This window comes from Vulpes lagopus, chromosome 3 (genome assembly GCF_018345385.1).
Source record: "Vulpes lagopus strain Blue_001 chromosome 3, ASM1834538v1, whole genome shotgun sequence".
NCBI lineage: Eukaryota > Metazoa > Chordata > Mammalia > Carnivora > Canidae > Vulpes > Vulpes lagopus.
Window position 1 is genome coordinate 111,126,935 of NC_054826.1, and position 23,006 is coordinate 111,149,940.

The 23,006-nt window shown below is 42.8% G+C and overlaps 2 protein-coding genes across 2 annotated transcripts in view; one reads left to right on the plus strand and one right to left on the minus strand.

Moving 5' to 3' along the window:
- Nucleotides 1–322: 322 nt before the first annotated feature.
- DCTN5 (dynactin subunit 5) lies at nt 323–21,859 on the minus strand. Its single transcript, XM_041746905.1, has 6 exons — nt 21,725–21,859; nt 20,783–20,851; nt 12,842–12,960; nt 9,676–9,787; nt 4,960–5,062; nt 323–1,696 (listed from the first exon to the last, which is right to left on the minus strand). The coding sequence occupies exons 1-6, from the start codon at nt 21,770–21,772 to the stop codon at nt 1,599–1,601; spliced, it is 549 nt and encodes a 182-aa protein (XP_041602839.1). The 5' UTR covers nt 21,773–21,859; the 3' UTR covers nt 323–1,598.
- PALB2 (partner and localizer of BRCA2) overlaps nt 21,842–23,006 on the plus strand; it is a 28,419-nt gene continuing 27,254 nt past the window's right edge. The window contains exon 1 of the mRNA XM_041746901.1: nt 21,842–22,213. Coding sequence (XP_041602835.1) covers nt 21,842–22,213 — 372 coding nt within the window. The remainder of the gene's footprint in view (nt 22,214–23,006) is intronic.

The following is a 23,006-nucleotide window of genomic DNA, read 5'->3' on the forward strand; positions in this document are numbered from 1 at the left end:
GAATTGCACGACTAGGCTGCCAGATAAACCTGGGTCAGCTACTTCTTCACTGTATGGATTGTGCCAAAGTTATCTAAGATCTTTGAGTTTTTTTCTCATCTGTAAAATAGGAATAACATCTACCTTACTGGGTTGGCGTGAGCCATAGCAATACAGTGAATGTAAAATTTATAGCAAGGGACCAGGCATGCAGTGAAGTCATGATCCAAGGGTCCTGGGATCAAGCTCTACACTGGACTCCCTGCTCAGCAGGGAGGCTGCCTGATGAAGTGAGGTAGCCATCATGGAGGTGGAGAGAGATCACCTTCAAATGCTTTGTTTCGCGTGTTTATCTTTTAATGCACAAACATAAAAAAAAAACCAACAAACTGGAACAGCTTTACATTGACCTAGAGGAGATCACCACATATAGCCATTTTAACAAACCTCACAACCAGATATTAAGTCAGGAAAGCTCCTGCTAGATCCTAACCTTCAAGGCTGGACTACCTTACCCTGTTCACAGCAGAATCAGAGCATTAAGCAAAGCAAAGCCTTTCAGACCTTCCTTTCTAACTCTTCCTTTTAGACCAAGAAGTCAGAGCAAAACCAGGCAAGGATGTGTTATTCCCCAGGAGAGAGTTAAGAACAGCGCTAGTAACTTCATTTACTCCTTGGGGCTCTGTGCCCACAGAATGATTTAGGAGTCCCCCGTGTATATATGTGATTGGGTCTAGGTACAGATATTTTGGTCTGAAATGTAAGGTTTATGGCAAATACGAGTGGGTGAATGGCTCTAGGCCAGAGGACAAGTGTCACAAAGGCTACATCTTCAAGGAAATAAGGCATATGCTGTTGCCTCCAAATACTGTGAGGCAAGGAGTGACTGCTAGACTAGCTCATCCACGCAGAATACTCATACCTAGGTCTTTGCAAAAATAAAACCCCTTCTAGTGAAAGCCAAAGGCCCTAGAACAGAATGCTAGATAGCCTTTTATTAATCACCCTGGGTTAAAATGACATTTAAGATCATTTTGGGAAGAGGAGAAATGCTAACCACTCCTACCTTCAAGTTTTAGTAGCCAAAAGGAATCTGGGCTCTGAAAAGTCACAAACACTTTTTCCCCCCACGACCATTAGCAATTGTAGCAACTGGCCAAATGTTGCTCTCATTGAAGCTGAGAGTGACCCATGTGGGAGGTGATCACTGTGTGGGCAGCTAATGGCCATGAGTAGCATGCCAGCTTCACGACCTCCACCTGGGACATGCCCTGCTCTGCAGGCCTGTTTCAGCAGGATCCCATCACCCACAGCACCAAGGGGTGGGAGTGCTGGGAACAGATGATTCTGTGTTCCACAGATAATGTTATGAAGTGACCGTTAATAGATAAGACCATTAAGCACAGCATTTGGACACAATTCCTCCAGACGTTCTGTTGTTAAAGTCTTAAGAGCTTAGAACCTGGAAGGATTGGGAAATTCTAAAGAATTAAAACCAGACAAAAAAAGAGGGCAGAAGGTATCAAAGACACAAGAGCTCTTTGTAGATGCTGGCTGTCTCACTTTGTCCCCAAGTTCATCTTAGAGCTCAAACGAATTCAAGACACGAGGCAGAGACATTAGACCTGTGTCAAGGGCAAAAACTTCTGGTAGTAGCTCTTGGTGACGTCAATCATCAGCTCCTGGGTACATTCTGGGAGCTCCCCTGAAAACAGTCCTGGAGAAAGAAAGACCTGGTCAACGAACTGGAGCCGAGGAAGGCCAGCAGTTTTAATTTCCATTTAAACCCCTATGAGGCCCTTTTCTTTACTCATGAGCATCTAAATGCTAGGTCTTCCAGCTTCAACAGTAGCAGAATATTTTTACTGACCGTTTATCTTCAAGATGGAATTTTTGTGTGGGGGGGGAGACAAACAATAATACAAATCCTCGAATGGATAAATATCTTCCAGATAAAAGAAGTTAGTACATTATTGTATGATTTGAAGAGTTAAGGCATCTCTGACTACATGGGAGGTTGTTTCAGACAAAGATTGGTCCATCCCCTGGATTGTGGTGTGACACCTACAGGGCAAGCCAAGGTGAACACCCTTTGAGGTAAGAAACCACTCTGTTGTTCATACAATGAAACTGAATCCAACCCCCAAACCTGCTACATATAGACAAATCATGGATGGGAGTAGAACAGAAATATCCTATTGAAAGACAAAAAATTGTATTTAAAGATTTCTAGGGAAGAGGCACTCTTGTACACTATGGGTGGAAACATATATTTGTACAACCATTTTGAAGAGGAATTTTGGAAAATGTAGCAAAACTTTTAAAAGTTCACTCTGTAGCCTGAAGAATCACTTCTAAGAATTTATCCTCCAAATAACCTTGCCCAATTAAACAATATATGTACAAGAATATTAATGCAGCAAAGCTTCTAACAGTGAAAATCCAGATACAGCGTCTAATGACCCATTATACCAGGGAACTGATCCGTTACACCGTGGTGCTTTTATGCACTGAAAACCACATAACCATGAAAAGGAATTAGGGGAATCTCTACATACGACAAGAAAAGATGCCCAAGATACACCATTAAGAACACAAGTTTCCAAGTAAGAGAAAGTGTGAATCTGTTTATACAGGTTAAGTAGTTTTATATATCTCTGTTATATACACAAGTACATATATACACATATACAACACATACCTCTGCATTAATATGCATACAAAACAAACACAGACACTTGCATACATATATAGAGAGAAAATAACAGGTAGAATAGAAAAAAAAGTCTAAAAAATACAAAATTCTCACAGACACCTACCTTTTACAAATGAGCAGCCCATGTTAGATTTGCAAACATATGTTTGGTCTGTACAGTATTTAATCTTTTTTAAAAAGTTAGCAGCCAACCCTTAAAAATTCAGATATATCCCATAGAAATTCAGATTTTTAGCTCCTCATGAAATATCAGAAGTTCTTATAATGTTACGCCTGTATTCTGGGACAGCCATGATAGGCTATTACTTCAATCACTTCTGATTCCTACAGGCAGTTCAGGCTTTTTAGTTCGTGACCCAGATTCTTCCTGGATGATTCGCCTTTCATTTTGTTCCACTACTCAATGTCACACAGTGGAGCCCTCCAAAACTGTGCTGGCTGTCCTACAGTCTTAGGCTTCTTTATAAAAGATGTAAATTGCCAACAGCAGTATCTAGATGTTAGCATTTCCTTGTGAAAATGCTGAAAACAAACATGGGAAGTCTCTGTCACAATGCAGAAAGTACTAGACTCTAAATAAGGGTTTTAAGTGCTAGTCAAGGCTTTCCTATGAACCAGCTCTGATCCTGTAGACAGACAATCCAATCTCCCAGTTTCCCCATCTACACAATGATCTCTGAGGTCTCAGGCAGCTTGAATCCTCCATCAGAACCTCCAAACACAGTGCTTATTTGGATTTAAAATATCAAGTAGTAGGGGCGCCTGGGTGGCTCAGTAGTTGAGCGCCTTCGGCTCACGTTGTGATCCCGGGGACCTGGGGTCCAGGGATCAGGTCCCGCATCAGGCTCCTGGCAGGGAACCTGCTTCTCCCTCTGCCTACATCTCTGCCTCTCTCTTTGTGTCTCTCATGAATAAAGAAGTAAAATCTTTTAAAAGAAAAAACACACACAAAACAAAACAAATACCAAGCGGTGTCTCCCGCCTCAGTCATCAATGCACAAAGACCACACCTGGTTCTAAGAACCTTGAATAAGTTAAAAGAGATTAAGGTATTTCTCTGGCAATTTACTTCTCACCTCAGATCAGATAACTGTCTGACAATCAACCTAAGACAACCGCTGGGACTATTCTGATTTGCATTTGCTAAGAACAATGAGACTTTTCCACAGTGGGAACCCAATATAGGGAGAATCACTCAGCAAGGCTCTCCTTCCTCCTCTGCAAATGCAGAGATGCATGGAAACAGCAGAACAGACAATTTCCTCCCCAAAGATTCTAAGTGGATGATTTTGTACATCTTCGAAACCCAAAGTCAATGATCTGAGTGATGAGTTTTTTAATTAGAAAAGCAACTAAACCACCCAGTTGGTGGTATATCTCATCTACTGTCAAATCTCTTTCTACATAGCATCTTCCATCTGTGAATCTCTGGTGTGCCCTCTGCCCACACTGCATAAGTTCATCCATATAAAACCATATGGAGAAGAAAAGAGACTGCCTTGGGGTGGGATAGTGGACATGAGATTTTCTTCTTCATTCTGATTTTCTGATTTCCAAATTTTCTAGGATATGCATGTATCACTTTTGTTTCCTCACGTGTTCATTTGGAACACTGAGCTGATGAAGGCTTTACCTGATGGCATTCTGTAAGCCAAGATCAAGAGGGGATGTACTTGCTTCTCTTGGGTGTCCTAGAGCTATCATTAATCTTAGACCACGGTTAACATCAAATTTTCAGTTTGGGCATTTTTGGGCAATATGGGAAATATAAGCTCAAATCTCCAACCAACATGAAGCCATTGTTAGAATTCTCTGGAGAGAAATGGAGACTTTTTCTTTTTCTACCCAGAACCCAGGCCAAGAGAGTCTTGTTTCTTTATACTTTTCCTGGGCTGGTGGCGGGTTTACTCTCTATCAGCTTTTTGTTGGGAGATCACACTTTAAGAGGATCTCTCTGTGGATACAAGGCTTTCTCTCTCATCCCTACAGGAGTATGAAACCCTAAACTACTCTAATTAGGAAGATACATAAACCTAACCATACTTATAGTGAGAGTTTATTTTCCTCTTTGTTTCTGACCCTTGAAATTTCCTTGTGAACCCAATTATGCATTTGAAAAGATACTGGTTATATTTTAGATAGCATTTCTAGGTAATCTGTAGCAGGAGAATTTTTAAATTCTCAATACATTGTAAGAGATAAAAATTGCATATGGTTTTTTTTGTGATGGAAAATGAGCTTTCATATTCAACAGCCAACCTTACCTGGGCAGCCTGAGAAGACAGTGAATGGTGGCACCACAGTTTCTGGAGGTAATACTGTGTTATCAAGAATTTTGCAGCAGTCTTTCAACACACACCGGCGCCCCTGAAATTAAAATCTTGTCACTAGGAAATAGAGCAGGAAATGCTTGAATAAAAGTTGCCTGGTCTGCTGTATGGAATGCTATTTTATATTTTCTCTATCCATGCTATCATATAATAGACAAGAACAATGACAAGAGGTTTGGCCACAATTCCCTATTTTGGGTGGCACCTGAGGTACAGGATATGAGGTAGGGATATGAATGTGCATGTGTATGTGTGCATGAACTTGGAGAAGGGTTGAATGCTAGGGACAGTTCATGTTATCTTTGGCATTACAGATTCAAATTCAGTCTTCCAAGAGTTGTGCGATTTTCTGCTTGTCTTTTAAAATGCAGTAGACATCTATTATTATGCTTGTCTGACATCTGATCTCCTTTCTTCTGTAACAGAACCTGTATTGTTCTTGGAAACCACCCCTCTGCCCATCACAGTCCCCTATGCTAACCCCAAGCCCCAAGCCTGGCCACAGCAACTGATGTGGGGAATGAGCCCAATCAGTCTGATGAATCCTATTGTCAAAGATTCTGCTGGGGGGATCCCTGGGTGGCGCAGCGGTTTGGCGCCTGCCTTTGGCCCAGGGCGCGATCCTGGAGACCCGGGATCGAGTCCCACATCGGGCTCCCGGTGCACGGAGCCTGCTTCTCCCTCTGCCTGTGTCTCTGCCTCTCTCTCTCTCTCTCTGTGACTATCATAAATAAAAAAATTAAAAAAAAAAATTAAAAAAAAAAAAAAAGATTCTGCTGGGATTACTGGGAAAAGTAGCTCTTTCCAGTAGGGTTTCTAGGGGATAGGACAGACATTTGGACCAGCTGTCTTGTTTCCATGAGGGAAGAACCTGCCTGAGAACCTTCCAAGGGAAAGTGGGAAAGAGGAGACTAATTCTCATATCAATCGAACCCTTGGAGCCACTTGTGCATCGAATAAGAGTCTACTTTTTACTGCTGGTTTGTATTAGCAAATATGCTCATTTTGAAGGTTTAAGCCAAGCCTTATGCTTGACTTATCCACTGCTGCTACTTTTCAATTCTGCCACCATTCACAGCATTTTGAGGGCAAGAAATAAGGTCTGGTAGATCCATCTGTCTCCTGGGTTAAGGGAAAGGACAGGCTTCTGTTTACAGATTAAAGTTGTGCCTCAGACTACCTGCTGGGTTAATGAAAGTTAGGGTTTTCACTGACTGAATTTACATCACCAGGGCCTGTGAGTTCACTTGTGCTCTGGTCAAACGATCTGATAAAACATACTTGGCTGACAGGGATGCCTGGGTAGCTCAGCAGTTGAGCGTCTGCCTTTGGCTCAGGGTGTGATCCTGGGATCTTGGATTGAGTTCTGCATTGGGCTCCCTATGGGGAGCCCGCTTCTCCCTCTACTGATGTCCCTGCCTCCCTGTCTCTCATGAATAAATAGATCTTTAAAACCATACTTGGATGACAATTTGGAATCCCTAACAACATCAAGACAAGGCTAACCTGTCCAGATTTCAGATTTTACCAAAGAATATGAAAAATATTTTGACTTGGTTGTATTAAAAATTTCCCCATTACTAAAAAAATACCCAAATTGCATGTATTTCCAGGAATTTTCAGGTAGATTACCAAATGAATTTTTAGAAAGCTTATACCTCAAAGGTATGAATTTCTGAAGTGATTACTAAGCTGTCTGGCGAGGTGAATAATAGCCTTGGCAATCCTTGGCGCTCTCTGTAGCTTAGGAACAAATAACCACTGCAGCAATCCGTTCATTCTTGGAAAGTTCTCTCCCATGAATTACCTGCTAGTGGCAATTCCAAAAATATAGCAGCTGGCCAGCTCCCCTGGTGACTCTCAAATTAACTCAAAGATAGCCTATGTCATCTAGGCTCCTATAAATCTGACTAAGCACATGGGCACTGAATGGAAAGAAGTTGAATGTGCTGCATGAGGCATGACACATTCACACAGAGGGAATCTGTAGATAAATGGCCCTGGAAAAGAAGAGCAGTGTGAATAAAACCTTCCGCCATGTACACAGTCTGGAGGCACCTGCTGTGTCCACTAGTTAGCCATTCTGCCCACTCAGGAAAATGATGCGTAATCAGCTATCAGAGCATTCTGGGCGAGCTGATCACTTAAATAGCAGCAAAAGTCAAAATGCTGGTACTTCTTAGGCATGAATGCATTGGCAATAGATGAAAAGATCAAAAGCTGAAACTGCATCTTTGTTCTTTCCTGGAGGACTTTCCAAAGAGTCAAGAACTCCATGTTGCCAGTATCACAGCTACCTGTATCTCCTTACACAAGTCACTCAGCATCTCTCTGACTTAGTTTCCTTGTCTGTAAAACAAGACATAAAACCAAACTTGCATGGACACAATGAGGATTAGAGACAATAAATGTAAAGCTCACAGCACAGTAACAGGTCTTATGAAGACTGCCTGTGTGGCTTTTCCGGCAGGCATCTGATACCTATACCTTCACACACCCAAACGGGAGTTAGACTACCAAATGGATGCTATCGGAAGGATCTGTGAGTCATGGGGACAGGTGGACTTTTAAAAGAGTTCCTGTGAGCTCTGAGATTCTAGAACTCTAAAAGAATTTTTCTCCTGAGATTGAGAATTTGTAAAAGGCTCACAAGTAAGTACTGCCAATACCCAACAGTGACTATGTCTGAACTAATATATCAAAAAGTGGCACAAAGGGGTGCCTGGGTGGCTCAGTCAGTTAAGCATCTGCCTTGGGCTCAGGTCATGATCCCAAGATCTGGTATTGAACCCAGTATTGAGCTCCCTGCTGAGCAGGGAACCTGCTTCTCCTACTCCCTCTGCTATTACCCTGGCTGTGCTCTCTGGCTCTCTCTCTGTCAAATAAATAAATAAAATCTTAAAAAAAAAAAAAAGTGGCACAAAAAGCAGAGCACACGACAAGAAAACTAGAACTCCCTAAGCACTGGGAAGAGCATTTGGATTTTAATGGTTCAGACATTTTGCTCTGAGGCTAAAGGACAGGACTGATACACGAGGCTACTATGAGGATGTCATCACTTTGAAGAAAATGTCAAAAAAACAGCTATGGCTTAGAAAGCCAGCTTTTGTCACACAGAATGAGGGGATAGGATGGATTTCACTGTTTTCCCCTTTCTTCAACATCATGCCAAACTAAAGACCCTCTGTCTCTAATTCATATATATGAAGGGACTCCTGGAGGAGAATATCTGGCAAAACAACCACTTCATTTAATTCTGCCTAACAAGTCAGATTGGGATGTTTTCCACAGCACTGTGGCTCTCCATTGCATGGTCCACCTTTGCTGTGCTCTTGTGGCTTACAAAATGTGACTGCATGGTTCCTCCAAGTATTTTGATACTTGAGTCTTTTCTAGAACAGAGAGCTGCCTCTGTATTACTGGGAACACCCATTTATTTTTATTTATTTATTTTAAGATTTTATTTATTCATGAAAGAGAGAGAGAGAGAGATAGAGAGAGGCAGGCAGAGATACAGGCAGAGGGAGAAGTAGGCTCCATGCAGGGAGCCCGATGCGGGACTCGATCCAGGGACTCCAGGATCACTGATGCCCCGTGCTGAAGGCAGGCGCCAAACCGCTGAGCCACCCAGACATCCCTGGAACACCCATTTAAAAACATAAAAAGGGGGATCCCTGGGTGGCTCAGCGGTTTAGCGCCTGCCTTTGGCCCAGGGCATGATCCTGGAGTCCCGGGATCAAGTCCCACATCGGGCTCCCAGCATGGAGCCTGCTTCTCCCTCTGCCTGTGTCTCTGCCTCTCTCTCTCTCTCTCTCTCTCTCATAAATAAATAAATAAATCTTTAAAAAAATAAATAATAAAAACATAAAAAGTTCTTGGCTTGTCCTAGAAGCTAGAATTTGGGTCCAAATTTAAAATATAGGAAACATTTTCCCTCATCTTTGAGACAGTTCAGCTCTGGTCATTAACACTCTCATCCAGGATATTCTCAGAAATCCAAATGAAATCAAGCTCTTGAAATCAAGCTCTTGAAATCCATGAAATACTAAGAAATTCAACTTTGTAACACCTTGGCCATATGAAACAAGTAGGTGCCAAGGCTCCTGTGGACCAGCGTCCTATAGGTTTCACTGAAAAAGGGCCCACTTGTACCCTGCATGCCCATCACCCAGAACTCCTTGCAGTTCCCCTAATGTCATGCCCCAGGCCTCTGCTAGACTGTACGATCCTGGAGATAAAGCAATAGGTAGACCATAGAGCGGGCATGCTATCCATACTGCCTGGGTTAGAATCCCAGCTCTACCATTCATTGCCCTGTCAAATCCACTAATTTCTAAGGTTTTCAGGCTTGTTGCCTGAAGACAGGGGTAATAATAGTAACTACCACCCTTGGATAATTATGAGGGTCAAATGAAATAATCAAAGGCAAAATCTAACATCATATAGAAGAGGTCAGAAAAAATTTAGCCAAAAAAAAAAAAAAAAGAAGAAAAAGTTTAGCCATGATTATTAATGCCCAGAAAACTCCAAATCCAAACTCTAATTCCAGTAGACCAGAAACTACTTCTACCCTGCTTGGTACAGAAGGAGAGGCCTACTGACGTAAGGGACGGGACCTGGAAGGGCAGTGAGGCTAGACACCATACTCACAATCACACAGTTCTTGCCAACGTGAACATAAGAGCCAATCTGAGCTGCGTTGACCACACAATCTTCCTCAATAAAAACATGGTCCCCGATATGTAAAGGAAAGAATGCGACACTAGAGAAGGAAAAGAAGATGAACAACAAAAATGTCAGTATAATGTGCTTTTGATCAAGGTTTATATAAAACTGCAAATCATACTCTCAACTTCAACACCTTGTCTCAATAAGACTGCTCCTAGGGTGCCGGGTGGCTCAGTCAGCTAAACGTCTTCCTTCAGCTCAGGTCACGATCCCAGGGCTCCCTGCTCAGTGGGAATTCTTCTTGTCCCTCTCCCTCTGCCCCTCCTCCTGCTCATCTGTCTTCTCTAAGGAATAAATAAAACCCTTTTTTTTTTTAAATTTTATTTATTTATTCATGAGAGACACAGATAGAGAGAGGCAGAGACATAGGCAGACAGAGAAGCAGGCTCCATGCAGGGAGCCTGATGTGGGACTCGATCCCAGGACTTTGGGATCACGCCCTGAGCCAAAGGCAGATGCTCAACCACTGAGCCACTCAGGTGTCCCTAAAAAAAATCTTTTTTTTTTTTTTTCCTAAAAAAAAATCTTTAAAGAAAAAAAGTGTGGAGGCATCTGAGTGGCTCAGACAGTTAGCATCTGCCTTTGGCTCAGGTCATGGTCTCAGAGTCCTGGGATCGAGTCCCAAGTTGGGCTCCCTGCTTAGTGGGGAGTCTGCTTGTCCCTCTCCCTCTGCCCCTAACCCCGCTTGTGCTCTCTCAAATAAATATAGATAATCTTTTAAAAAAAATAACATTTAGATCAAGACTTGCAGGATGAGTAGGAGTCAATAGGCTTTCTCCAGATTTTTGACATCATTCCCATTCTCCAAGATCCTCAATGTCACTCACAGTCGTTCTCTGGTCACATTACCAACTTTAGTACCTTAGGATGGAAAATATTTGGACTGGAACTAAAACGAAGTAGCTGTATGCTCGCTGGCTTTTTCTAGTCCTGTATTCCAGTCTGTCAAGAATATCTTGTCAGAGACGATGCCTGTCCTCCCTGGACCTATAGTTTATTTAAATCTTCCTTAATCCATTTGTATTTTTGATGGAGGACCCTTGTATGACAATGAATTCCTTGATATTACCACAGTCTACAGCAACAGTTAGCTTTTGAATTTTATTTTTTTTATTTTTTTTTTTTTAATTTTTATTTATTTATGATAGTCACAGAGAGAGAGAGAGAGGCAGAGACACAGGCAGAGGGAGAAGCAGGCTCCATGCACCAGGAGCCCGACGTGGGATTCGATCCCGGGTCTCCAGGATCGCGCCCTGGGCCAAAGGCAGGCGCCAAACCGCTGCGCCACCCAGGGTTCCCAAGCTTTTGAATTTTAAATTAAAACTTCCAGGGCAGCCCCAGTGGCACAGCGGTTTAGTGCCGCCTTTGGCCCAGGGCATGATCCTGGAGACACGGAATCAAGTCCCACGTCGGGCTCCCTGCATGGAACCTACTTCCCCAATGCCTGTGTCTCTGCCTCTCTCTCTCTCTCTCTCTCTCTCTCTCTCTCTCTCTCTCTCTCTCTCATGAATAAATAAATAAAATCTTTAAAATAAATTAATTAATTAGTTAAAACTTCCAAACTTGGTATTACTACCTGGTTTCATTATCTATTATCTGATTTTGGTATTGAGATACGTGGGGTGAGGGATGGGGGAATCCATACTCATTTGCTATTCATGCATTGCTATTTACACTTTTGTATTCTTATATTTCTCATGTGGACTATTCCTATTTACACATCCTACTGTTCACCAACAAACCCCTTATTTATTCTCGGTGCTTTTCTGAGACCATATCCAGCCCAATAATGCTGCCAACAAAAGGGGGAATCGACCACTCTAGCAGAGTACCTGTCACAGTATGGAACCACAAAAGGCCACCACAAGGTTTTCTAGTTTCCTCCCAATAGCCTTCTGAGCTAATGAGCAAATGTTTTCACGTGAATGATTTACACTGACTCCCTGCCCCCATTCCTGTATGTAATGGAAAGCCTGGAGTCTGGCCTCATTCTGAGACATGCGCAATGATTCCTGCACACTCTACTCCTACATATTATAGTCTGAGTCGGTTGCTCTCTTCTCTGTTCCTCCCTAACCATGTTCATGGCCCTGTGACAGGAGTTTCACTTTATATGGTGGCTATCACATTTTATAGTAGCCATTTATGCATGTAAATGTTTCTATCACTAGGTTTTTGATAACTTTGAGGCAGGAATGCAATTTCACCTATCTTTACTTACCCATCTTAGAATCTAGTGACTGATATAAAGAAAGCAATCAATGCTTGCTCAATTACTCAATGAAATGCAGATGGTGCCATAGGTAGGAGCCAGGAGGGAAAAAAGGGAAAGAGGCCAAATAAACCCCACCGAAAACCAAGAAACAAAAAACCAACCCTCCAAAACCCAGTATATCAGGCATAGTGGACAGTTTTCCTGCCATGTCCATGTCCTTTCTTAGACAATCTTTACTCCCACCAAGAGAAGAGTGGGCCTGACTTACCCCTGCCCTCTGGGTCAAAATTGTTTAAGACAAAGGTGGGCACTTAACTCCTGCTGAACCAATCAGATGCCCTCTGCCAAAAGTCTGGAAATAAGACTTAAAATGTTTGGCTGGTATCTGCTTAGCCTAAAGAGAACTGACACGAATAAGGGAGGCAGCACAGTTGGCTCCATGAGAAAAGGGGGAAGATGAAACCAGTGTGAAAGAGAGGAGAAGGAAGCAGAAATGCAGAGACAAGGACTGATAAGAAATAATATCATCTCGGTAGAAGAGATAGAATAGTTGTCTTGATTCTGGCTGTCCAGTTACACGTTCTAGTCCCTTGTGAGGCCTGGCCCTTTTCCTACCCTTATATTCCATTAAATATGCCCGTGTCTCTTCATCAGAACCCCCTCTGCCTTTGTCAACTTAAGTAGATTCTGTTTCTGGCCACCAACTAACAGCTAGGCCAAGACCACCAGAGTTGTGTTCATTACAGTGAATTCTTCCTCAGTGACCCAAACCACAGCACAGACCTGCTCCTTACATCACAACTCAACAGGTGGAACACACCACCCATAGTAGCATCTCACCCAAGCCCGAAACAAAGTAATTAACTTACATACCCTTTGCTGAATTTCTTGAATGGTGGCCTTATGACACTCCGACTTTTCACAACACAATGGCGTCCAACCCTTACATTTGCGAGATCCCCTCGGATAATACAGTCATTCATCACGATGGTCTATAAAATAAAGCACATTTAAAAAAACTACCAACATAGCCTAAAACAACTAAAAAGAGTTGGTAAGACACTGACTGAAGTTATGCTATGATCTACTGAGTCACACATGCTGTCAAAAGGGTAACTTTTTGCTGAAGATATTCCCAGCATATCACGAGTTTTGCCCTTAATATCTCATAAATAGGACTCATTGAACAAACAGACCTTTATTGAGAATGCCTATAGTAAACCTAGTTTACTCACCTCCTCAGATTTACTTAGTTCCACCTGCCCCTATGCCTTGGCTGCTTGCTCAGTGATTCTCAGTGAGAATTCAGGCTGCTCCTACCTTTGTCCAATCTCCCAATGCTCCTATCTCCAACCTCATGCTCCCAGAGTTAGGCCTATTCAGCTTCTGGTTTCTCCCAAATTCTGACTCAAGTCAAGTGCTACAATGCAGGGTATGATATCCAGCTGCCCAAAGACTGCCTAGATGGACTGCAGAGTGAATAACAGAACTGAGTAGTTTGGGGGAATTGATGCCCTGTACCTCGTAAAGAGTAGGCATTCTGGAAATGTCTTTTGAATAAATGAATAAATGGGGTTTTAAAAAAAGTGCATATGGCTGGGGTTAGAGCTAGGAAAGTAAGCTGGGACCAGGCTTTCTGAGGCATTATGTATACTGAATACAGAAGCTTAGGCTTTTTCCCCAGAGGATATAAGGATTCAATGAAAGTTTTTAAGCAGAGGTATAATACACTGAATCTTTATATATTTTTTTAAGATTTTATTTATTTGACAGAGAGAGTGAGTGTGTGTGCATAAGCAGGTGGAGTAGCAGGCAGAGGGAGAGAGAAGAGGCTCCCCGCTGAGCAGAGAGCCCGATGCAGGACTTTGATCCTAGGACCCTGGGATCACAACCTGAGCCAAAGGCAAACACTTAACCATTTGAGCCACTCAGGTGCCCCTAAATCTTCATTTTAGAACTATTACTCTGAAAGCAGTCTAGAGTCTGAATGGACAGGTCAGGTCAGACTGGAGGGGAAAGTGACCCTTTAGATGATGACAGTGAATCAGAGTAAAATAAGGGGATGGGTCCTCTCTAAGCCAACAGCTGTACATGAGGAAAAGAGAAATATGAGGTATGGGAATCTGATCAAGCCTCCAGATCTATTAATTAAGAGGGAGGAGAGGGACAGAGAGACCAACTGTGTAAATAGAACTGGCCAAATTCAGGGGCACTTGGGTGGCTCCATCAGTTGGGGAGTAGGGAGCCTGCTTCTCTCTCTCTCTCTCTGCCTGCTGCTCCCCCAACTGTGCTCTCTCGCTCTCTCTCACTCTGTCAGATAAATAAATAAATCTTTTTAAAAAAATGGCCAAATTCAAAATTTGAAAATTCTTGGGTGGCTCAGTGGTAGAGCATCTGCCTTTGGCTCAGGTTGTGATCCTGGAGTCTTAGGATCAAGTCCCACATTGGGCTTCCCACGGGGAGTCTGCTTTTCCCTCTGCCTATGTCTCCCTCTGCCTCTGTGTCTCTCATGAATTAAAAAAGAAAAAAAAAACTTCAAAATTTGAAAATTCTACAGAATGAGCCAGTTTCTTCAACATGTAAGTGGCATGGGGAGAAAAATGGGCTAGGGGAAGAGAACTGTTACAGATTTAAAGGGTCCTGAGAGATACATCAACCAGACACAATGTGTACTTGACTTTGTTTGGATCCTTATTTGAATAAACCAACTGTAAAAAGGCATATTAAGATACTAGAAAAACTGAACATGGACTGAGGATTAGATGATATTACGAAATTGCTGGCTTCTTAAAAAATATATAAGGGTACTCTTTTAAACCTTTAAATTTTAGTGATACATATTAAAGTATTTATGAATGAAATAATACAGTGTTTGCAATTTGCTTTAAAATACCCTAGCTCTTGGGACACCTGGGTGGCTCAGCGGTTGAGTGTCTGCTGTTGGCTCAGGGCATGATCCCAGGGTCCAGGATGGAGTCCCCCATCGGGCTCCTTGCAAAGAGTCTGCTTTTCTGTATGTGTCTCTGCCCCTCTCTCTCTGTGTCTCTCATAAATAAATAAATAAATAAAACCTTAAAAAAGGGAAGCCCGGCTGGCTCAAAGGTTTAGTGCCGGCTTGAGCCCAGGGCCTGATTCTGGAGACCCAGGATTGAGTCCCACGTCAGGCTCCCTGCATGGAGTCTACTTCTCCCTCTGCCTGTGTCTCTGCCTCTCTCTCTCTCTCTGTCTGTCTGTCTCTCATGAATGAATAAATAAAATCTTAAGAAAAAAATCTTAAAAAAATAAATAGGGACACCTGGGTGGCTCAGTGGTTGAGCGTCTGCCTTCACCTCAGGGCGTGGACCTGGAGTCCTGGGATCAAGTCCCACATTGGGCTCCCTGCATGGAGCCTGCTTCTACCTCTGCCTGTGTCTCTGCCTCTCTCTCTGTGTCTCTCATGAATAAATAAAATATTTTTAAAAATAATACAAATTTAAAAATAAATAAAATAAAATAAATAAAATATCCCAGCTCCCTACCCTCCCCCTGGTCAAAATAGGTATGAGTTTGCAAGGCAGGTACACAGATGAAACAAGAATGTCAGAATATTGCTAATTGCAGAAGGCAGAGAATGAGTATATGGAGATTTGTTATATGTTCTTTCTACTTTGATACGTATCTTAAAAGTTCCATAATAATACTGCTCATCTATAAAAAGTAATGAATTATTAACCCACTAATACACACAACATGGATAAATCTCAAAAACATTATGTTGAGTGAAAGAAGCCTGACAACAAACAGTACCTGATTCCCATTATAGGCAACTCTAGAAAATGCAAAACTAATCTCTATTAGTTTTATAACAGTGGTTATCTGGGGCCAAGGGTAATAGGAGGACTGACTATAGAGGGGTTCAAGAAAATGAGGGTGATGGAAAAATTTTATATCTTAATTGTGGTAGTGACTGTATTGAAGTAAACATCAGCCAAAACTTGTCAAACTGCAGGCCGCCTGGGTGGCTCAGTCAGTTAAGCATCTGCCTTCTGCTTGGGTCATGGTCCCAGGGTCCTGGGATTGAGCCCTGCACAGGGCTCCCTGCTCAGTGGGAAGCTTGCTTGTCTCTCTCCCTCTGCCACTCCCCCTGCTTGTGCTCTTTCTCTTACTCTCTGTCAAATAAATAAATAAAATATTTAAAAAAACAAAACAGGGATCCCTGGGTGGCGCAGCGGTTTGGCGCTTGCCTTTGATCCTTTGATCCTGGAGACCTGGGATCGAACCCCACATCAGGCTCCCGGTGCATGGAGCCTGCTTCTCCCTCTGCCTGTGTCTCTGCCTCTCTCTCTTTCTCTCTGTATGACTATCATAAATAAATAAAATTTAAAAAAAATAAATAAAAAAAATAAAAAAACAAAACAAAACCTGTCAAACTGCAAACTTAAAATGGGTATATTTTATTGTATGTAAATTACATCTCAATAAAGATAACTTTTTAAATGTTCCAGTACAGGGGCTCCTGGATGGCTTAGTTGGTCAAGTGTCTATCTTTGGCTCTGATCATGGTCTGAGAGTCATGGGATCTAGGACTGCATCAGGCTCCCTGCTCAGCGGGGAGTCTGCTTATCCCTCTCCCTCCAGCCCTCTCTCCACCTCATGCTCTCTCTTGCCACACATTCTGTCTCTCTCAAATAAATAAATAAAATCTTAAAAAAAAAGTTCCACGATAAAATGTTAAAAATGGGGAAAAAAGGAAGAGAATCAATATGATCTATTCATTGTTTAGATGTTGGGGAAAGAGAGTCTAGAGGGAGAATCTATAATAGAATGAGTGATCCTGGGGATTGGATGACAAATTCAATTTTGAAATGCTGAGTTTGAGGTATCTATGGGATGATCAATAAGCAGTTGTAAATGAAGGTGTGGGACCCAGGACAGAAGAGTAGGCTAGAGAGGTAGATGAGGAATGTCTTGAATACAGGTGAATTTAGATATGTCACTAGCCTGAACACCAGGCTAAAATTACTAAATTAGTAAAAAAGAAAAATTACTAAAAAAGAAGTGGGCTCATACTTAGAAGAGATTACCAATCTCACCTACATGTTTGGTCTATAAAACCTCTACCAGTAAAAAGACACTTTCTCATCAGCTGCTGACTATAAAAGACTGTAAGTTCCTCTTGGTTTCTAAAAATGGTCTTATTTAAGGACGCCTGGGTGGCTCAGCGGTTGAGCATCTGCTTTCAGCCCAGGGCGTGATCCTGGAGTCTCAGGAGCAAGTCCCACTTCGGGCTCCCTGCATGGAGCCTGCTTCTCCCTCTGCCTGTGTCTCTGCCTCCCTCTGTCTCTCATGAATAAATAAATGAAATCTTAAAAAAAAAAAAAAAAAAAAAAAAAGGTCTTCTTCAGGGCGTCTAGGTAGCTCAGTCAGTTGAGCATCTGCCTTTGGCTCAGGTCACGATACCAGGGTCCTGAAATTGAGTCTCCTCCTCCCTCTCCTTCTGCCTGCTTGTGCTCACTCTCTCTCTCTCTCTCTCTCTCTCTTTCTCTGTATCAAATAAATAAAACCTAAATAAATAAATAAATAAATAAAGGTCTTCAAGTTTAAAGAGATCTCTGTTTCTAGTATGTACTCTTTTTTTTTCTTTTTAAAGATTTATTTATTCTTGAGAGACACAGAGAGCAAGGCAGAGACAAGGGCAGAGGGAGAGGCAGGCTCGCCTTTGGGAGCCTGATTTGAGACTCAATCCCAGGACCCCGGGATCATGACCTGAGCCAAAGGCAGCTGCTCAACCACTGAGCCACCCAGGTGCCCCTCTAGCATGTACTTTCATCTGAAATCCTTCATTTACTTTAATCATTGTTTTCAGTTTATGTTTCCATCTACAATCAGAGAAAATGACTTCCTTTTCTTTGGATGGAAGCAGAATACCAAGAGTACGGAGTACTTGGTAATGGTTGTTTTTGTTTTACTGTGCTTTAAACAAAAAAAGCAATCTTAATCTGAGAATAAAGACAATCCACAGAAGTCCCTCAGGCAGTCTAAATCTCACTCTCATTTGAAGAAGCAAACACAAAAAAACATAAGAAGTAAAGGATATCACAGGAAGTCAAAGAGATTTAGCACAAGGGATTCAAATCCTGGCTTCCTACCTTATAATGAGTGGACCTGAAGATGGGAAGTCAGATTCAAAAGAGAGGCAGCAGGATGTTAAAATGAGATCAAGTGTACATAACGATCTCGCAGGGAAGGAAATGGTACTAAAGCAGAGTTTACTGAACTCAACAAAGGATGAGGCAAGTCTAAGAACTGCACCTAGAAACTGGTTTTGTTTGTCTCATGCAGCCTGTTTCATCACTTAAATTTAGTGCTATTATTTCAATACCAGGACATTTTGCATTACAAAAAAATCCAGGGGCTCCTGGGTGGCTCATTCTGTTAATCGACTGCCTTTGGCTCAGGTCATGATCTCAGTCAGGCTCCTTGATTAGCAGGGAATCTGCTTCTCCCTCTCCCTCTGCTCCTGCTCCCTCTCTCATTCATGCTCTCTCTCTCAAATTAAAAATAAAAAACACAGATTTCCAGTTTCTTCTGAGAAGATCAGAAGCTCTGAGAAAACATGAGCCTAGACTCCCACATGGCAACAATCAGTCTGAGTTTAGCTAGGACATCACCAGGCCCCACCACTCTCTATTGTTGGCATCCAGTCTTCCTTACTTATTTGATCCCTGCCTATCCCTGCAACACTGTGACACCCAATATAAGGATTTAGAAAAATAGAAATCTCACAGTTCTGAAAGGGACAAAATAAAAAACTGGGAACAAAATAACCAATAAGAGAGAGGATAAACGGAACTATACACAGGAGGGAAAATACACAAACCACAGTGAATCTTAGAAACAGAACTGAGGATAATTCTACTTAGTAGGTGTGATAGGTGTTTTCTACTATGATTATTATAACAAGTGATTTTAAAAAAAATAGGAAACAAAATCAAGTAAAGCAGGAATATAAACCACGTATATATGTATTAGTTTACACCCTATAACATGGATGAACCTTGAAAACATTAAGCTAAGTGAAATAAGACAAAAAAAGGACAAATATTACATATGTAGAATAGGCAAATTCATGGAGATAGGAAGTGGACTGAAGTTATTAGTGACTAAGTGGGGAGCAGCAGAGATAGGAACAGGGCATTATTCCTTAAATGAGTACAAAACTTCTGTCTGGGTGATGAAAGTTTTAGAAATAGACAGTAATGATGGCTACATGATGGTTTAAATAGGGATTTTTTTTAAGGATTTTTTTTAAGTAGGCTCCACGTCCAGCATGGACGGGGCTTGGAGTCACAACCCTGAGATCAAGATCTGAGCTGAGATCAAGAGTAAGATGCTCAATCAACTGAACCACCCAGGCACCCCAGATATTAATATAATTAATGGCAATGGATTGTGCACTTAAAAACAAAGTGGTAAATTTTATCACATATGTTTTATCACAATTTAAAAAACAAATCTTCTCTGTAAAATCACAGAAAATGTTTTGAAATTACCTAAGGGATTTCTAAAACAACCTTCACACATTTGCTAATGAGTCAGATTGGGTTAACTGAATTTTCTAGTTCTGTGCAGAAACACAGATTTTTCTAGTTCTGTGTCTATAATTACTAATTATACCTAATCACTGACCTATGTTTATACTCATTTCTTTGGTATTTCAATTTATTCAGACTACAAATTCTCAGCCTTCCATGTTCCATTTTGCAAATCTGTTCCATAGCCTAGTGTCATTCCCAATTCTCAAATTAATTTTAAGAGTTTCAGCTAATACCAAATCATTATTACTAAACAGTTAATCATATTACTGTACTTTATAGCTTCTACACTAAAATATTTTGTTGCCCATTTATGTTTGTGTCTAGTAGTTCAGGGCACATTACAATACTTTAAAATAACCTCAGTTCTGGGTGCCATTGTATGTCATTCCTGGCATCATGGTAAAAAGGTCTCTTGTTGCCTCCTTTTTTTTTTCTTTTATTTTTAAGGCTTATTTATTTATTTATTTATTTGTGATGGACATAGAGAGAGAGAGAGAGAGGCAGAGACACAGGAAGAGGGAGAAGCAGGCTCCATGCTAGGAGCATGGGACGTGGGACTTGATCCTGGGACTCCAGGATCGTGCCCTGGGCCGAAGGCAGGCGCCAAACCGCTGAGCCACCCAGGGATCCCTTGTTGCCTCCTTTTACTGAATCTTTGTGTTCAATAAAATTTGGAGTGGGCCGCCTGGTGGCTCAGTGGTTGAGTGTCTGCTTTGGCTCAGGGCGTGATCCCAGGGTCCTGGGATGGAGTCCTGCATCCAGCTCCTCCCACAGGGAGCCTGCTTCTCCCTCTGCTTGTGTCTCTGCCTCTCAATCTGTGTCTCTCATAAATAAATAAAATCTTTTTTAAAAAATAATTTAGAGAATGAGAAAAAAAAGGGAATTCTTAAATGTACAGCAATAAATGGGAGTCGTGGGATCCCTGGGTGGTGCAGCAGTTTAGCGCCTGCCTTTGGCCCAGGGTGCAATCCTGGAGACCTGGGATCGAATCCCACGTCGGGCTCCCGGTGCATGGAGCCTGCTTCTCCCTCTGCCTGTGTCTCTGCCTTCTCTCTCTCTCTCTCTCTCTCTCTCTCTCTCTCTCTCAGTGTGACTATAGTAAATAAATAAAAATTTTTAAAAAAATAAATAAATAAAATAAATGGGAGTCGTGACAACATATGATCTGCCCGGCTAATGTGATAATTAGTGGAAAGAAAGCAGAGGTAGGCATCTTGGAATTGGCTTCTGCCCTTACCTTGCCATTGAGAACAATGTTCTGACTTCCGCACAACACCGACTGGCGACTAACTTTGTTTCCAGATGCCTGAAAGCAAACAGCAGAAAATGGGGCTGGGCAAGCTGAGTGGGTTCTGGGCTAAGAGGTCTCCATCAAGAGAGGCGGCTATTGGAGAAAAAAGGACTTTTTGGGGTGGGGTGGAGTCTTCCATGGAATGAATCCCGGATAATCAAACCAAAGATGGATTAGGAAACCATGGATCCCAGGAAGGCATCCAGGATTTGAAAGTGGTAGGTGTAGAGCCTAATAACATCAGAGACGGGGATTCAAGTCTCAGTTCTACATTTCCATCCCTAAATCCAGGATAATGCCTTTACCCATATTGGAGTTGAGAGAATTCACAGCAACACTTTGTGAGCCCTTACCATACTTCAAGCAATTACACACATTATACGTTGACTATATATATAATATGTATTATATGTTATATAGTATATGTTAATATACATTGACTATATATTATATAATATATAACCATATATTATGTAATATAACTATTATATATTGTATATTAACAAATATTATATATTATGTTGACTATAAAGAACCTAACCGTCTTCTATCACATAGCAATAAAAAAATTTTTTTAACTTTTTAAAAAACACATTAGTCTAAAAAACCCCGAAACCCGGGTTATTATTGATATTACTGATATTATTGATATTAGGGTGGATGAGACTTCTCCTGCTTTCTGGAAGGCATTTGATCTTTAGGAAATCAGGAATACATTTTTTTTAAAAACCTAAAACTGGCCATGCAAGGCATTAATAACGAAGGTGGGCCATTCACTAAGCGGCCCCAGGTAATGTCCGACTAAACGCCAAAAGGGCCCAGGGTGGGGCAGGGGCAGAATGGGGACCTCAGCCTCGGGAAGGGGAGGGCAGATGAGGGCACGCGCACCGTCTCGATGTACTCGGACTTGTTGTAAAGCAGCTCGCCCAACTCCATGGCCGCCGACTCTTTTCCGCAGCTCCCGCTCCTGTCAGGGAGCCTGTCAACCGGTCAGTCGGGGATGGGATGCGGGCTACTTCCGGCCGCTCCTCCACTTCCGCTCTCGGCGTCCTCAGCGCTCATCCGCAGCTCGGCCCTCCGCTAAGCGGCCCTGCTCCATTACTCGGCCGTCGCGGGCTGCGCGTGCGCAGACGGAGCGGCAGATGCAATTGGCCGCGGTGGTGGGGACGGCGCGCGGCGCTCGCATGTGCAAGCTGGTGGCGCGCCGGGGGAGCGCCCCGTTTCCTTCCCGGGCGCCCCAGGGGCCCAGGGTCGGCCCCGGCTCCCTGCGTCCCCAGACGACGGCTGGGGGTTGGCGACGGCTGCTCCTTCCGTTCGGCCGCGGGCCCGATGGAGGAGCCTCCTGGGAAGCCCCTCAGCTGTGAGGAGAAGGAAAAGGTGCCCGGGGTGTGCGGGAAGGGCTGACTCGGGACTGGCTCCTCGGCTCGGGTTTGGGGCGTGGCTTTGCATCCCCGGCGGTCCGCGGGTGGCGTGACCTCTGACCTTCGCCCTTTGGACGCAGCGGGCAGCGGGCCCCGGGGTGAAAGTACGGAGAGGCCTGTTCCTGCGAGGCATTTAAAGAACCGATTGTCTTAGAGCAGTGATGCATACACGCGAGGTGCAAAGTTGCGGGTAAAGCCGAAGTCCCCTTTGAAGTCCTCCCCACCGCGACGCGCTCTCAGTCCTGGCTTCTCCCGCCCTCCCAACCACCCCCTTAAGCCGGTCTCTGAACAGCCTGGTGCTGTGGATCTCTTGGCGCGTGCATGTGTGCGTGGTGGGCGGGACGAGGGGGTTTGGAAGGGTGTGCTTGTATCCCCTAAAACCACCAAAAGTCTGTGTTTTGTTGTTGTTCACAAAGATCATGATCTGGATGGTTCTGCAACTTCGGTTTTCTTTCTTCATGTTTCATCCATGTTACTTCATGTTAACCTGCCTTGTCTTTTAAAGTTCTAGAGTGTTAGGTGATTATGGAAGGGCCATCTTTTCACTGGACATTACTCCGCTGAGACGTTTAGTGCGTTTCCAGCTTTTGCTTCTACAGCAGGGCTGCTCTGGCCGTCGTTACCCCTGCCGCCTGTGCTCCTGCTGAGGATGTTAGCCTGAGTGTACCGGTGCTGGCTGTTCCGGGCATCATGCTAAACTCTTCACTCACAGTAGTTTTGTTGTTGTTGTTTTAATTTTATTTATTTAC

Excerpts from the sequence above, each read along its gene's own strand:
- DCTN5 (XM_041746905.1), bottom strand. The coding sequence starts at position 21,772 with ATGGAGTTGGGCGAGCTGCTTTACAACAAGTCCGAGTACATCGAGACG. Across the intron at positions 12,961-20,782 it reads ACATTGTTCTCAATGGCAAG|ACCATCGTGATGAATGACTG; the intron begins GTAAGGGCAGAA and ends TTTATTTTATAG. Across the intron at positions 1,697-4,959 it reads TGTCTTCTCAGGCTGCCCAG|GACTGTTTTCAGGGGAGCTC; the intron begins GTAAGGTTGGCT and ends TTCTTTCTCCAG.